We start from the raw sequence: 16,824 nt of genomic DNA on the forward strand, positions 1-16,824 counted from the left end.
AAATAATAATTCATTTTAACAGGAGAGGTACAGTGAAAGATAATACCTCATAAAATCCATGCAAGTGAACGTTGTCCCACGATCTTCCGTTGGCCTAGCACTACCGGATTGTCGTACTCAGAACACTGCATTTATCAGTTTCAGGGCCAAAAACTATCTTATCTACACAAATAACAATATTCTTTTCATATTTTCGTTAAAACTGGTAATTATTGATGTTCTTTGCAGTGGTTATATGTCACAAATCGGAAAATACAATGGTCTACTCATAACATAATTACAAATGTACTGCAGCATCTGGGTGGACACTGAACATCAGGGGCAAGACGAGCAAGTCTGTCTGCCTTTTCACGTATTCCAACATGTGAGGACACCCCGATGAAATGCGCATTACATTGAAGCATCTATTGACGATATCACAGTCAGAGGGAGAGGAAAACACGAGTGCATATATGGCACACTAATGTCGGTATTCTTTTAAACGCTCTCTTCTCACATCAACGCTTTATTTGGGTCGAAAAGGAGATTAATCGGGTTCTTGGGAGTGTTTTTTTCAGGTTCACGGTACAGAAGAAAGGTCACACTACCACCAGGGTCATAACTACCCCTGGAAATACCCCAAACTCCTACGAAAGCCTTGTCCCATACATGTACTTGGGCGGCGAAGTGTTTAAGAATACGACCCTTACTGTCAGATAAACATTTTCCCCTCAGTAATAAGGAAGGCCTAAAAAATGGCATATATGGCTGAGTACGATAATCAGGCAGCGCTGTCCGGCGGGCGTGTTGTTGTTGTGCCGCCGAGCCCCGCCACGCGCCGCCGCCGCCGCCGCCCGCCTTCCCTCCAGCCGAGCAGCGGGGCCGAGGCGCCGCCCACCCGCCCACCACCATGAAGTCCAAGACGAGGATCGTGCAGATATCCAACATCGCCCCGCAGGCCACCAAGGACCAGATGTCCACGTTATTCGGCTTCATCGGCAAGATCGAGGACATCCGCCTCTACCCCACCATGTTAGTGCCCAGTGTGTGTGTTTACCTATTAACCTATTTGTGGTTCACAGGGCCTGAGATTAGCTCCGATAGTCCTGTCTCCTTGTGTATATTTGTCCAACTTCGCCTTCATTGATGGACACTCCCCGCCTCCAGAATTTCCCCTTTAGAACATTCCACTCATCTACACTTCAGAATGGGAAACTGTACTTCTTTTTATCCTTCAGGCATGTTCCCTTTTTCAACTTTCTGGTGTGTGTGTGTGTGTGTGTGTGTGTGTGTGTGTGTGTGTGTCATTTAAACAAGGTAATACTAATGCCGATTTTATATAGGGATATGTTGGATAATATTAACGAAAGGGTGGCCTCCTCTTGCGGAGTTAATATTTACATGATGAATTCTTTTTTGGTCCCTGAATGCAATGCAGTGATGAACAACTTCCGGAAAAGAGAAAGAAAATTGTTATAATGATGCCCAACAATGGGTTGACAGAGGCTGTTACTCTGACTGCCTGTGCAGAGGGATTGAGGTTGATGCTAAGTATATTGAAATGACACCAGCATCTTCATGAAAGAAATCAAGACTCACTCATTCACTATGATGTTACGAACAAGTGCATCAAGGATTATTTTTTGAGGCTAATATCATTATATTGTTGACGGCCCTGCGAAGCACTGTGCTGGCAGGGGAGTGGGACCTGAAACCTCATCAACGAGAAGTAAACAGTAGGGTGTCACCAGGACTCTTAGAGAGTCTGTTCCAGGAGGGTGGTTTCCAAGAGGTGCTGGTGGTTGGTGTTTCCCTTCCCAGTGAGCATGACTTTGCATTTGCTGTCATTAAAGGACAGCAGCCACTTTTGCCTCTATTCCTGGAATTTATTAAGGTCAGGCTACGGGGTCTGCTTTTCACGAGGGTATAATTTGGCATTACCTCATCTGTAGGTCATTAATATGGAATAGGAACAGGGCTGATTCAAGAACACTTGTGGCACACCACTTAAGACCCTTCACCAGCTAGAACTAGTCCCTTTGGTGGATACCATCTCCTCCCTGTCCCTCAGGAAGCTTTCTACCCATTTTGCTACTTGCCTGTCAATTCCAGCAGCCTTAATTTTCACAAGCAGGAGACCATGAGGGATGCTATTGAAGGCTTTCCAGCAGTCCAGGTACACCACATGTGTAAGTGTTCAACAGCTGTTTTAGGTAGGCAAATACATGTAAGGAGAGTAAATCCAGAGTTAATAAAGGCACAAAAAAATAAACAGGTTCACAAAAATGCCGAGCAACAAAGAAGTACTGTTGAAAAGGTGAACCTCTCCAGTAATCATTGAGTCAAGTCAAGGCTGCCTGTGTACTATCTTTTCACTCAATCTATTTACTTTTCACTCATTTGGAATAATTTCATCTAATGTTACCATACTGAGCAAATTTTTTTAATTAAACTTAGGTACTGTACATGTCATTTTCTTTGTCACTTTCATTCATCATCCTTGAGCAGACTCAGCACTACCACTTGCTTAAGCTGTGGGAGCCAACCTTCCAGTGATGTAGGGCACCACACCATGCAGTCTGAAAATATAGGGAATGTTCAGCTGTCAACACCAAGACTAAATTCTAATCTCTCTTGAGTCTTTTGCTTCTCAACTCTGCTTGATTTTTTTTTTCTTATACTTTTGTAACTTTTGGAATTCTTTTCAGCCACTTTGAAAATTTGTAGTTACTGTCAGGATTTTTGGATTATTTGTGTTAAAATTATTGGACTTGACAATGTTTATGTTTGGGCTGCCGATATATTTACATACAATCGGTACTAGACTGCATACTAAAATGGATGAAACACCTGGTCCAGGTTTTGGTAATGATTGAGAAGTAGGTTACTTTTGGTTATGTATATGTGTGCACACACATTCCTAGCCTAACCTATCAAACCAAGAGCAACTCAATCCTTGTGGGAGTGACAAATCTAATGAAGAATGCTAACTTAATTAGCACCAATAAGTTAGTAATTTACCAATGGTTTAAAACTTTAAATCATATATTTTGCCAGTCAAACTAAAATATAAGAGTAATTTAGTTTGAAAACTATCATTGCAAAACAAAGGAAAGAGGCATGTTTTATTAATAAACATCTCAGAGGTAGCACTGATAAGGTAATTCATTGCATCTTTATAACTTTTTTTTCCACGGTGATATTTACCATATGAAAGTGCACTTTGTTTTTTCAGTTTTATTGACACAATATGTTACTGCTATACTACTAACTTATTAGTTGCCATTATTCTTTAGATCTGCCCCCCACCATGACATGTAATCATGGCAAAGGCAAACATATGTACATTGCCAAGGTATTGAATTGATAATGTATTTGATATCAGTACTTCAGGAAATATATTGTATAATGTGGATAATAACCTATTAAAATACCCACTTTCTTAACCTCACTTGGTGGGGAACTAGATCTGTTTTTTGTTTTAGCTTAGTTAATACCCACTTAAAGCCACTTCAAATAAATTAAGTTTAAATGCAACTACATTTAAGTCTGTTTGAAGTCTGTGTAGTTTCATTCATCAGAATATAACAGTAAATGATGTACATACACCTGTATATTAATTGTTTCTTTGGTGCTAGTATATATTTAGTGTCCAGGAGATGTAATTATATACCTAACACAAAAGAAGATTCAACCTCTGCCGGTGTCATTACTATAACAAACCATTACTACTTTGCAGTCGCGATGTTGCCATACCAGTCCAGTCTCGTATTTGTTTTCTCAAGTTCCATGACCGGGACTCAGTGTCGGTGGCGCAGCACCTCACCAACACCGTCTTCATCGACCGTGCCCTCATCATCATCCCCTTCACCCTGGGAGACATGCCTGACGAGCAGCGCGCCATGGAGATCCTGGGCACCGGGGGAACCATTCCAGGAATCGGACCTGAAACCAAGTGGCCAGCACACGTCACGAACCAGGTGGGCGGGTGTGCAAGGAACTGATATAATTGACGTGTATTTGTTATAGAAAATACATTGAAATAGTTATCAATAGAAAGCAGTTATACCACCATGCATGCCATTCCTAGATATACCTCATTGTGGACAGAAATAAGATCATCTTGCAAAACTAGACCTTTTGCATGATGAAGGTCAGTTAAAAGAAAGGTCTCTGATTCCCTCTGTGTGTTCATTGTGTAATCTTAATTTTTATAATGTTTAATCACTTATTGTACTTGTAATGGCATGATATAATGAAATGTGTATAATGAAAGACTGACTTCCATTAATCTCCAGCATGGTGTGTAACAGTAAATAATAGTCCCCTACTCATTGTCCTTCCTCCTCTACCTATGTAAAGCTCATGAGGTAGTAGTGATTAGTAGCAAGTGATATATTGACGATAATATGACTTAACTTTGATGTAAGCTTAGGCTAAAGTTAACCTTTGATGGCGGCAGTACATGAAGAGTAGCTCCCCCCTAAATGAATCTTCTGTGTATAGTCACTGCCGACGTTAGGACCGTAGCATAAATATAGTTACGCCGCATGATGTTTTAAGTTTTAACTATCGTCTATATATAGATTCTACCGCAATCTGGAAGTGTTGTTATTGTTTTTGACCTATGTATAGTTCCACTTCTGTCTAAGGGTTAAGTTTGCTCAGACTGGAGTTGGAGTCAGTGAAGCAAGACACTTTTTGATCTTTCTAGATTGAAGGCATAGCGCTGAGGACAATTGATCCTAACTTGGCTGAAAATGATCTGCCAGACTATCCACCATTGCCGGCCACCACAGAGTCCCACAAGATCAATGACATCCGCCGCACCGTCGTGTTTGACAACCTTGCCGCAGATGTAAGTGTTTGCTGAGGCGTCAGTATGTTGGATGGCGTGTGGTTGATTAGGGGTTTACACTTTTATCTTTTGTTGGAGCAGCGATTAGTGGACTTTTTTTTCTGCACCTTTTTGTTGCCCTTGAGCTGCTTCCTTTGCTTCAAAAAAATATATATATAATAAAAAACTAAACTATTTTACTTCCTTCCATATAAGACACATCCCCCCCACATCCTTAAATCATCCTATACCCTAAAGGTCAGGTTACAGCTATGTCCTGTTTGGCAGTGTGTATCATCTGTTTGGGAAATCAATATCTTTTCCTCTTTATTTGAAAACCTGGACTCAAATGCATATAATAATTGTAATCACTGCATGAATCTTTTAATAACTGTCTGCTGTTGACAACTTAGGTGTTCAACTGCAATCTTAGGATCTCTCCTCATAGTTATGTGGGGTAATATTTTATTGACTTCTCTTGGTCATTATTAACCCGTCCGCTGCAATTGGCAGGAATTTGGCCTTCACTGGTAGCCTGATAACATATACTCCCAGGTCTTTCTCTGCCTCTGTGGTGGATAGTGGAGTGTTTCCCATGTGGTATTGGTATGCTGGATATCCCCTCCCAAGGTGCATGACTACATTTTTCTTCATTGAATTGTAGCAGCCACTTTTTGTTCCATTCCTGTAGCTTGGTGATGTCTTCTTGTAGGAAATCCACAGTCAAGGGGTTAACCTCAATACTATATCAGCTCATAATCTCTCCTCCCTAGATCAACTCTGACCAGCTACTGGAGTTGGCATCCAAGGCAGGGGAGGTGCGGTATGTTCGGCTTGGCGTGGAGATTAATGGCTCTAAGAATGCCCTGGTGGAGTACTCTGAGCAGCCGTCCATCATCCCTGCCCTCAAGCTGCACCATCTGGAACACATGAGCAAGCAGATCAAGTAAGCATGTGAACTCAGGCCAGTAGTTAATCTTAGCTTACTGGGCAGCCATTCCAAGAGGAAAGATAATTAACACACATATTCAGTTCATTTCTTTCCCTCCTTGATGTGTGAAACCTTATATTAACAGCAGACCCATTAAGAAATTAAGAAATATGCACCCATCCCTTATTAATATATTTTTTTCTTGAGATTTTTCTATCATGATGTTTCTTCTTAGGGTAAAATCCTTGATATGTGAAACTTTATATTGATAGCAGACCCATTAATAAATTAAGAGGTATGCATCCATCCCTTATTAATATATTTTTCCTTGGCATTTTTCAATCATGATGTTTCTTCTTAGGGTAAACCATTCAACAGTGGCCATTGTGAAGCCCCAGACTAAGAGCAATGAGGCTGCACAGAGGGAGATTGAGGAAGCCATGAGGAGGGTGAAAGAGGCACAGAACTTCATCGCCTCAGCCATCGACCCTGTCATGTCCTTCCTTGACTCATCGGTGAAAGAAAAGAGATCTCGCTCCAGAACAAGGTGAGCTCATTGGCATTTGTCCTCCTGTGAATGAGAGGAATAAGAAGCAGGGCCAAGGTGTAACATGCTGTATTTGATGGTGTCTAAGCACATAGGATTCATCTCAATTTTAACAGGCCTTGAAAAAATTGAAAAGTATCTGCTTGGCTTTTTTTGCCCTCCCCATCCTCTTATTAACCCATGTTTTGCTCAGTCTAAATAATTTTTTTATTATTATTATTATTATTATTATTATTATATGTGTGTGTGTATGTCTTTACCTAGTTGTGATATACGGGAAAGGAAGTATGCCCGTACTGTCCTGTCTCTATATCTACTATAATCAAACTTGGCCTAAAATTCATGAATCCTCTTTGCATGGCACATCTTTTGTCTGGCCATTCCAGACCTCCACTACTCATGGTGGAAAGCTGTTTTTCTTGATGTCTCTTCTTCAGGCTGGCTTCCTTTTTTATCTTCCTTCCATGGCCTCTTGGTTCTCTCGTATCCCATGTTATTAGATCTTCCTTGTCCACTTTCTCCATCCCATTGACTACTCGATACACCGCAATCAGATCTCCTCTCTCCCTCCTCTGTTCTAGTGTCAATTAGTCCTGGAACCAACTTTATTGCTGCCCTCTGAATCATCTTTACTTTCCTTATATTCAACTTTCTACTTGGCGACCATACTGTTGCTGCATATTCCAACCTTGGAAGTATCATTTTCACAATCAGTTTCCCCCCTGCTATATACAAATTCTTAAATAGAATCATATTAGATAGAGGGCCCTCTGTATTACCCATCCTTCCTCCCCATCCCTAGGTCAAGGTCACGGTCACGGCGGCGCACCAGGTCACGTTCCCGACGCTCTAAGTCTCGGCGGACGCGCTCTCGCTCCCACCACCGCACCCACTCAAGATCCAAGTCAAGGGATCGCCACCGACGCTCCCGCAGCCGCTCCCGCAAGAAGAGGTCATCATCTAGGTCACGCAGGAAGTCTAGATCCAGGTAAACCAAGCCTTATGATACCAAATACCATCCATTACTACCTTGCACTATAGCGGTATCATAACCAATGAGGCCAAGCATTTGTTCAAAGACTGCTATGCTGCACAAAGCAAAGCATCTGATTTTGGGGAAACTATCAGCATCTTTAGGGTTACTGCAAGCATTGTTTGTGGTAGCCATGCCCCATCTCACTCTCAATAAATAGCTGCATTAGTACACCACAGCTCATGAATCAGTTTAAAATTGTTCATTAGTGAATTTCAGCGTTAGTTGAATGAGCTAAGGTAGTAAAATACGATCTTTGTTAGAGGAAATTTTTGTTACATGAAGATTCAGAAAGCAAAACTTGCTGTAGATCATCTTACAAGAGTACTCAAAACTTAACTTGTAAAATATCCCAGATTATAATAAATGCCGTCCTTCCACTAATAAGGATAATGTATCCCCTTTCATAGGTCTCGGTCAAGAAGAAAATCCCGCTCAAAGTCCAGGTCAAAACGCTCCCGATCCAAGTCCAAGAGCAAGTCCAGCTCTTCCCGCAAGGACAAGACTAGCAGCAGCAGCAAGAACAAGGACAAGGACAAGGACAAGGACAAGGACAAGGACAAGGAGCGTGACAAGGACAAGTCCAAAGATAAGGACCGGGACAAAGACAAAGAAAAGGACAAAGATAAAGAGAAGGAGAGGAAGAAGGAAGAGAAGAAGGTGGATTTAAAGATGGAGGTGATCGAGGAACCAAAGGAAGAGGGACAAGAGAATGGAACAAAAGAGGTGAAACAGGAAGTGCAAGTGGAAGAGATGAAGAAGGAAAGTGAAGACCAAGAGGCAGGCCAGGAAAAGGAGGCAGAAACAATCAAAGAGGAAGAAAAAGACAAAGAAGTGGAGAAGGAAAAGGAGAAGGAGAAGGTGAAAGATAAAGAAAAGGATAAGGACAAAGAAAAGGAGAAAGACAAAGATAGAGAAAAGGATAAGGATAGGGGAAAAGAAAAGGACAGGGACAAAGAAAGGGACAGGGAGAAAGACCGAAAAAAAGAGGTAAGTTGTGGGAGAGAGAGAGAGAGAGAGAGAGAGAGAACTAAACAAGCAAACACTCACATGGCATCCATCTAACATTTTCCTTGTCTCTCCCTCCAGTCAAGCAGTAAGTCAAAGCGATCTAAGTCCCGCAGTCGCTCTAGAGAACGAAAGAGCCGGCGCAGCAGGTCAAGATCACGCTCCAAGAGGTCAAGGTCGAGGTCTCGTTCAAAGAGTCGCACCCGCTCCAAACGGTCACACAAATCCAGGTCGAGGTGAGGAGGGGAACGAGGGAAAGCATTTGTTGACTCACCGTACCCACTGTTTAGTACAGTAAAGGTCATTCATCATCATCATCATCATTTCATCGACGCCTGCTCCTAGGAGCTCCCACCTGGGGATGGCCACGGCAGAAGAGCTTCCAACTTTCTCTATCCAGACACTCCCTCCTTGCCTGCTCAAAGTTTCTCAAAGATCTTTCCCCCCTCTCCCCAACGTACTCTTGCACCCTATCCCTCCATTTCACTGGAGGTCGTCCTCTAGCATTCCCTCCCTCTATCTCACTCACATACACCCTTCTGGTCATCTTACTCTCCTCCATTCGCTCCATGTGGCCAAACCACTTTAAGGTCTGTCACTTCACTTCTTCCACCACTCCACACTTCTTCCCTTCACCCCTGTGACACATTCCAAAATACTCGTACACACTTTCATTACTCATTCCATCCATTCTGCTCACACCACAAGCACTCCTCAAATAACTCATTTCCACTGCCTGCACTCTAGACCTCTGACTTTCATTCCAGGCCCACGTTTCACTTGCATATGTGAGGGTTGGTACTATTATTGTATTTCTCAAATCCCTCCTTACTTCCCACACTTCTGCCATTCATGATTCGTCCCAAAGACCCTACCACCCTTCTTCCTTGCAATGCCCTTTCTCTATCTCTCCTTCCATACCACCATGCTTACACATAACTGATCCAAGGTACTTAAACTCATTGACCTCCTCCATTTCTTCACCATTCAAAATTATTTTGCATTCTTTTTCACATTCAATTCCCACTCTATATGGGCATACAAAATCTACAACCTCACTTCTACTTTACTCACAAACCATCACTTTACTTTTGTTGACATTTACTTTCAGCTTTCTCCTATTACAGACACTTATCAAAAACACTGACCAAATTTTGTAGGTCACTTTCATTTTCTGCAATGAGCACTGTGTCATCAGCAAACAGTATCGAATTCAGTACCCACTTCCTTTCCTCATCGAACAGTCTTACTCCAACTTCTCCAACTTTGCCCTTCATTTCTCTAATGACACCATACATATAAATATTGAATAACCATGGTGACATGATGCACCCTTGTCTTAAGCCCACTTTTATCTCAAAATGTTCACTTGTTTCACCAGTAATTTTGACACATGCAGATGCATCCTCATAGAAAGACTTTATTGCACTAAGCAGTTTTCCTCTCACACCATAAATCTTTAAAACATCCCACAATGCAATCCAATCGACTCACGGTTATACTCATCCTTTATTTCTTTTTCCTGTAACTTTTCTATCTTCAGTATTTCCTTTTTTACTTCACCTTTCTTTTCAAACACCCACTTTTCTTTCAGCTTTAACTTTGCCAGCACTGCAAGATGGTCAGATCCATCGAACATTCCTCTTACTACCTTTGCATCACAAATTTCTTTTCTAAGCCTTTCGTCTACTGCCACATAATCAATCAATACTTTTTACGCATTATCTTCTCCCCTCCTCCATGTGTATCAGTGGATATTCTTGTGCTTAAAGAAGGTGTTCGCTAGGAACATTCCCCTCTCAGCACAGACATCCACCAGGCAGTCTCCATTTTCATTCTTCCCAGGTATCCCCCATTTTCCCAACACATCCATCACACATTCATCACCCACTTTAGCATTCATATCTCCCATCATAATAAGTTTCCTTTCTTTCTCAAAACTCTTCAAACATGTATACACTTCCTCCCAAGCATGGAAAAATAGTTGTGAGAGATTGTGGAGGCTCTTAAAAGGTTGGCTGGACTGTGGGAAAGAAAACAGTTCATGACATTTTCCTTTGCTTCCCCTGATATTAGGTCAAGGTCCCGGCGCAGGTCACGCAGCAAGACGCCACGCTCCCGCCACTCAAGAGACCGCCGTGGCCGTTCCCACGAGCGTTCCAAGAGGAGATCACGCTCGTCCTCCAGGTCCAAGTAAGATACACATCCCTTGCCCCTCCCAACACATCACAGCTTTAAGCTCAACAGTGCATACAGTAATCCCTCCTTATACACATGTTAGGTTCCAAATTAGACTGCATAAAAAATGTGCGTACAGAGGGACTGTTGTATTAGTTTTCTTGAGTTTCTTCACAAACCTTTGGCTTGCATTAATAGTTGTGCCTCTTGATGGCTGAAAATATTAAATACAAAGTTATGACTTCTCAACCTGGCACCAGTCATTACTGTTTGACCTAAGTTGAGGGACATTTTTACTATGTCCTTAAGGAGAATGTACTGATGTATGATATCACTCAAAACTTAAAATTTAGAGGAAGCTGCCACGAAAATGTGACTATAGGTGTGCTGTTAGTTGCTCTTAGTTCACCTCACTACACTTGCATCTGTACCTGGGCTCATGCTGAGACAGGCCCTGGTTGTCACTTCTAGTTTACAGTGGTGCACTTGCTTCCTTTGTACTTTCTGGAGTGGAAATATGAAGCTGCTGTTGGTGGTTAGGTAACTTTTTTTTTCTTCCCCAGGTTGGGGAAGACCAAAGATAAGGATACCAGTAAAAAGTAAGTTTTATTTGTTCTACTTTACCTTTAATCAGGGTTGGCAAAAAACAATGGTTTAAAAAAAAATGTTTTTGGTTTAAACCATGTTTTTTTTTTGTTTTTTTTCTTTTTTGGTTTAAACCCTTTTTTTAAGTATTTTTATTCCAATAATTATATCTGTATATACATATATGAGTTTGAAAAGGAATTATAGATAGATTTAGTGATGGATTTAGCAATATATTCATTTGATCTTCATACAATCTGTAAAAGAGGCAAAATGCAGCTTCTCTAACATGCTTTTTAATTACAATGTTAAAGAGCAGTAAAACATGAAAGACCTCTTCTAATTTTCCAGTTGCATGCTACAAAAAAAAAAAGAGAGAGAGAGAGAGAGAGAGGGGGGGGGAGGCTTTCCTGGCTATATACATAATTAAAATCTTACATATGGTTAAAACCACAATACTTATGAAACTAACAAAGATACACACAAAAGAAAAAAAATGGTTTTATTAGTTGGTTTAAACCACTGGTTTTTTTTATTGGTTTAAACTGCCAACCCTGCCTTTAATGATTGAAGTTATACCAAAAATGCATAGTGAGTAGGCAGACATAAGCCACTCCCAGTGAGATATATGTGAGGTGAGGGGCTGCTGCAAGCCCATCAGAGTCCCTCCTGTGTCCTCACTTTCCATTTGCTTATTGTCTCAGTAACACCAGAGAGTAGTTCAGCTCTCTGAAGACAAATTCTCTTACTCGCTACACCAAACTACATACATGCAACACATACCATTTCCTCAAAATTAAAAAGTTTATCTTGAAGAGTATTTTGTAACCTGCCTTGGAGTCCCAATCTTGGCAGAAATGTTCCCAGGTCAGACTCCACTTATGGCAACAACCCAGATAGGCGTCAATAGCTCTTTCAACTTTTTCAATTAAATTCTGCACCATTTGCAGTCTTAACTCTAATTTCCATTCTGTGGAAGACCCTCTCCTTTTCTAAACCTCACCTTCTCTTTTTAACCAAAACATAAGTTTCTGAAGATACTGACAGTAATCTTTACTGTTACTGTAAAAAAATGGATTTATAAAAGGTGTACATAAAAAGATAATTATCAGTGTGTGTGTATATATATATATATTTTGTAATGCAAAACTTGAAAACTGTTTTGTTACATAAGCATCCATGTTGTACATAGCACTGACTGTCAGCATAGACCTCAGGTGGGTACGTGTCATCTCAGATCCTAATAGGCGCACCTAACAATCACCAAATGTGGGGGGGGGGGGGGGGGGGTACAAATTTGGCGGAGGGACTATTTTGGCAGCCATAGCCGGTAATGGGCTAAAGAGTAGCCTATCCAGATATTTTGTTTTTATTTATTAACCCGCAAACTGTAACTGCTTGTCTCTTCTGGGCGCTGAGCGCTAAGCTAAGCCTTTTCTGAGCTTTTTCAAACAAACAAAAAAAGTTTCAGTTTGGCTTATGATACTGAAAGAAAAACATTTTTTTTGAGAAAAAAAAAAAAAGAAAAAGCAGCACAACAACACATTTCGAGCTACAGATATGTGTATTAATATATGACACGTTTATGTAACTTAGATATCATTTATTGAAGGTCAATCTCTGATATAGATATAGCACTAGGCGAGGACTCAAGAATCTCAGTCCCGCAGCTTACGGGTTAATGATCCACGAGACATCCTAGAGTTAAATCAAAGTATGTGCTTATCTTTGTATTCATTCATACACACACTGGTAATATTTCTGTGGTGTCTGATTCACTTGTTTGAGTGAAATTCTATTGTGAAAGTCACATATTCGTGTCATTAGTAAAAATGAAACTAGTAATGAAAGTTTTGCCACCATGAAATATACACAAATAGATAAATATGAAAGCTCACAAAGTCACAATAAGTGACATCACCTGCTTTGTGCAGTAAAAATATGCTATTTGTGGTGTCTGACATCCGCAAAATGGCGTATAGGCTGGCTCGGGCCTCGGAGCTACAGCCTCAACGGTGCCAGATTGTCGTTCTCAGCAGATTATATTTCCTGACTTCCTACCCCTAAACTGTCTTCTGGGCTCCAATAACGAAACTAATTTGTAGTTATTGTTAAAAGAGTTAGATCCTGATGTTTCTTGGCAATAGTTAGGCATCAGAAACTGGTAAATACTGTGCTCTGGGTATGATGACCTGGCAATGGTGGCTATATGTATTTTCATATTATTGTTCTGTTGCTTATTCAATGTTCTGTTCAAGAAAAAAAATACCCATAATTATAGTTGGTTTTTGGTTATAAGGATTCTTTACGAAATACAATTATAACATTACCTTCTACTAGTTAAGAAACGTACTTAATCCTGGATCGGCTACAGTGATGTTAGGTGCGCCTATTACGTAGTTCCAGTGCCGTTACAAGACTGTGAATTATGTGCAAGTAATAGTAAGACTAAAAATATGTTGCTGTTGCAAAATCAAGGCTGGAAACAGTTGCATCTGACTAACATCTACTTGATGGAAATACACCTTTGAAAAGCTCTTTTTGACACACCTGTTGGCCATTTTACTACTTCCTATTTGTTAGGAAAGCTGTTTTAACTCTGCCATAACTTTTTCCCTTCATTCATTATTAAAGTTTTTACACCACCACCTCTCTTACTATCTATCCTTCTTCACTTGAATCCATCACCAACTGATTCTCCCTTGGAGAGGAACTTTCCTTTGCTTTTGCTCATTCCTCATGCTGATGGAGATGAAACCACAACAATAAAAAACTAATTCCAGGCCAACTGGAGGTTACCCATAAAAATTTGGACACCGAGTGGGAATCTGTATATGAGGCAAACTGCGTGTTGTTGACGGAGTACCTTTTGTCCTCAGGAAAGATTCACACCGCGACCGTAGCCGCAGCCGTGAACCTAAGGACCGGGACAAGGACAAGCAGAGAGACAAGGATCGTGACAGGGACAAAGAGAAAAAGGACAAGAAGAGGGACAAGAAGGATAAGGAAGAAAAGAAAAAAGATTCAAAGGTATCTTTGCTGTTTTTTCTATGAATTTTCTTACTCCCCATAGATAACTTTCTCATATTACTCCCTGTAGATGGATCAGTAGTTTATAAACAGTAATGGCTTATCACCAAACATCTTTCTTGATCCATTTTTTATGACATGGGAATGTATTTTACTAACCCAAACTTTATGTGAACTTATATTTCACCCTTTGGCATCGTCAGGGTGTTTGGGGATTTTCCCCTAAAATGCGTCCAATACCATGAAAAAATGAAAATGCACCAGTTGGCTTCACACTCCCCTTCTGAGCTAGCAAAAGAGGCTGGATGGCACCATAGTGGACACCTGCTCTAATTGTAACACAACACCTCACACCATAGAACACATAATGTAAGACTGTACAGCACAATCATTTATACTAGCAATACAATTCACACTCAGTGAGATTCTTGTGGTTAAACCCAGCCACAGATATGGCCTTGAGGGGCCCGGGGCTGCTCATAAAGACAACCTCAAGAACCTAACATCATCAAAACCCTCAACTTCATTGTCTCTTACCCAGGTGTCCCGAGACTATGATGAAGAGGAACAGCTTGGCTTTGACGGTGAGGAGGAGAAGGGAAAGAAGAAAGAGAAGGAAGAGGAAGACACCAAGGACAAGGGGGAGACAGTGGATATGGACATATCTGATTCCCCGTAACTGACCTGAGGGTCGCAATGCTTTTATGGGCAGAAAGATCTTATCCCCAGGAACTATCATAAACATTTTTTTTTTTTCTTTAGCTTATTTACACTGTTAATTTCACCCTCTGTTACCACAGCTATACTAGTTGCAAGGTATCTTGAAAGTGTGTGTATGCTCTTGTTTGTGACTGTGGGTTTGTCCATTAGAGCAGGCATTATTTATGCCACGCTGCTTAATGGTCTGTTATGCAATTGGAAAGTGTGTGTGTGTGTGTGTGTTGGAAATCAAGGGCTCAAGGTACTGGACCTGTGGCATTCAGTTTAGATTGAGGAAAGGATGTCTCAAGGGATTTAAAGTTGTCTGAAATAGACATTCGGATAATAGCATATGTTCTTACCTTGCCATCTCCACTAAGGGAGTCTGAACAAGTCAGTATTACAGTGTGTGTGATCTGATACTTAAAACTGAAATGTCAGAAATTCTTTCTCTGAATTTTTTGTTGAAATATGTTCTTAAAAACATAATTAGAGTACAATTGTATTATGCTTTAGATTGTGTGTGTACGCAGTCTGTATGTTTACGTGCTGCTCATGCATGCACACACATAGCTGTCTGCATGCACCTTCTTTGTATGTGTGACTTGTATGGGGCAAATAATGTATGTGGGAAAACAAGATGTACATCCTTAATTAGCATCAGGTACTATAGCCCTCACGTGTGTGTGTGTGTGTGTGTGTCATTTCATGTTCACACTGAAAGATTCAGTAGAATAAATGTTAAAAGTTTGTCTTGTTTTTTTACAGAACCTAAACATCTGATCTTTCATGTGACATTAACAGAGGAATACATTGTTTATTATGATATATCAACCTGAGGTTAAAGAGATTTTCATATAACTTTTGGGATACCTTTAGATGTGAAACTCAGAGGAGTGCTTTGGAGAGCACCCAAAGCCTAGAGTGGGTATCCTCGAGGGAGAGTGGAGAATACAGAGGAGAGTTGTGCTACCAGGCTGGCTGGGTATTCAGACCGATACAGGACTCTGTCACAAAGAACTAGAACTCTTCCGAGGAGGGATAAGGAGAAGTATGTTGAGGTTGTCTCAATGGAAACGACCTCAGACCTGCCGTCTGAGTCTGAAAAAGTTCTGCTCCAAATCCACATTTCAGACGAGCATCCAAGTGGCTGATGGGCAGACAGTATCAGATGAGGTTGGGTACGGGGCTCGTTGAGCCAAGTACTTTGGGCAGTTGTACACAGTAGATCCTCCAAACGGACAGCTCCCTCTGGTTGGGTTCAGATAGCCACTGCTGACCCACCAATAGACAAAACTCCCACCCTCTCAAGGTGAGAGTGGCTGTGAGGAAGTTGAATGGTGGATAGGCAGCAAAGATGAGTCAGGAGTGAAGCCATCATCCATGGGTTGTATGCACTGCTGTCTACCAAGTGGCAGTCCTGTGCCATTTCTACTGACTGGAATATGGAGTTACTTATCCCTATCTGAATATAAGGGAAAGGGTACCGACAGGATTGCAACCATTACTGTGGTATTAGTATTACACTGCTCAGTGTGCCAGACAAAGTGCTCACTCATATACTACTGATGGAAATTCAATTGCATATGCCAGAATTCCAGACACATAAGCAGTCTGGGTTCATGCCCATCAAGTCAATGACTGACCAGTTCTTAGCACTTCACAATAATAATTGAAGTTCACGTCCTTGTGGAACGCTGACTTGAGTTACACGCCTCCGTGGAGCAGTGGGTAACGTGCCTGGCTACAACTTCACGGAGCAGGGTTTGAATCCCAGTCAGGGCAGTCGGTGTGCAGCCCACCCAGCTGCTCGTTGTCCCTTTCAGGCTGGTCAATAAATGAGTACCTGGGGAAACCTGGGTAAGGTAAGCTGTGGCAATCCCAAACTTCACATTGGCCCAGGTTCCAGGGTAATGAGTTCTTACCTACCACAAGCTCAAAGTCCCAACAGTACAGAGATGAGCACCACTTTTTTTTTTTTTTGGAGACAGTTCAAG

The 16,824-nt window shown here is 41.2% G+C and overlaps 1 protein-coding gene across 2 annotated transcripts; it reads left to right on the forward strand.

The window, feature by feature from the left end:
- Window positions 1-773: 773 nt before the first annotated feature.
- Window positions 774-15,577, forward strand: LOC127007492 (serine/arginine-rich splicing factor 11-like). 2 transcript variants are annotated; one of them, XM_050878580.1, is made up of 12 exons: window positions 774-1,011; window positions 3,719-3,959; window positions 4,694-4,837; window positions 5,590-5,762; window positions 6,109-6,294; window positions 7,097-7,282; window positions 7,738-8,317; window positions 8,417-8,571; window positions 10,412-10,528; window positions 11,077-11,112; window positions 13,978-14,128; window positions 14,670-15,577. In XM_050878580.1, exons 1-12 carry the CDS (start codon window positions 890-892, stop codon window positions 14,805-14,807), a joined length of 2,229 nt encoding a protein of 742 aa, XP_050734537.1. In that variant the 5' UTR covers window positions 774-889; the 3' UTR covers window positions 14,808-15,577. The 2 variants fall into 2 exon arrangements, with proteins under 2 accessions (XP_050734537.1, XP_050734538.1); XM_050878581.1 differs by having other exon boundaries at window positions 877-1,011; window positions 3,765-3,959.
- The last annotated feature ends 1,247 nt before the right edge of the window (window positions 15,578-16,824 follow it).

The sequence above is a fragment of the Eriocheir sinensis genome, chromosome 35 (genome assembly GCF_024679095.1).
Source record: "Eriocheir sinensis breed Jianghai 21 chromosome 35, ASM2467909v1, whole genome shotgun sequence".
NCBI lineage: Eukaryota > Metazoa > Arthropoda > Malacostraca > Decapoda > Varunidae > Eriocheir > Eriocheir sinensis.

Coding starts and splice junctions, on each gene's coding strand:
- LOC127007492 (XM_050878580.1), top strand. CDS start 890: ATGAAGTCCAAGACGAGGATCGTGCAGATATCCAACATCGCCCCGCAG. Junction 3,960..4,693: donor CAGCACACGTCACGAACCAG/GTGGGCGGGTGT, acceptor TGATCTTTCTAG/ATTGAAGGCATAGCGCTGAG. Junction 14,129..14,669: donor AAAAGAAAAAAGATTCAAAG/GTATCTTTGCTG, acceptor TCTCTTACCCAG/GTGTCCCGAGACTATGATGA.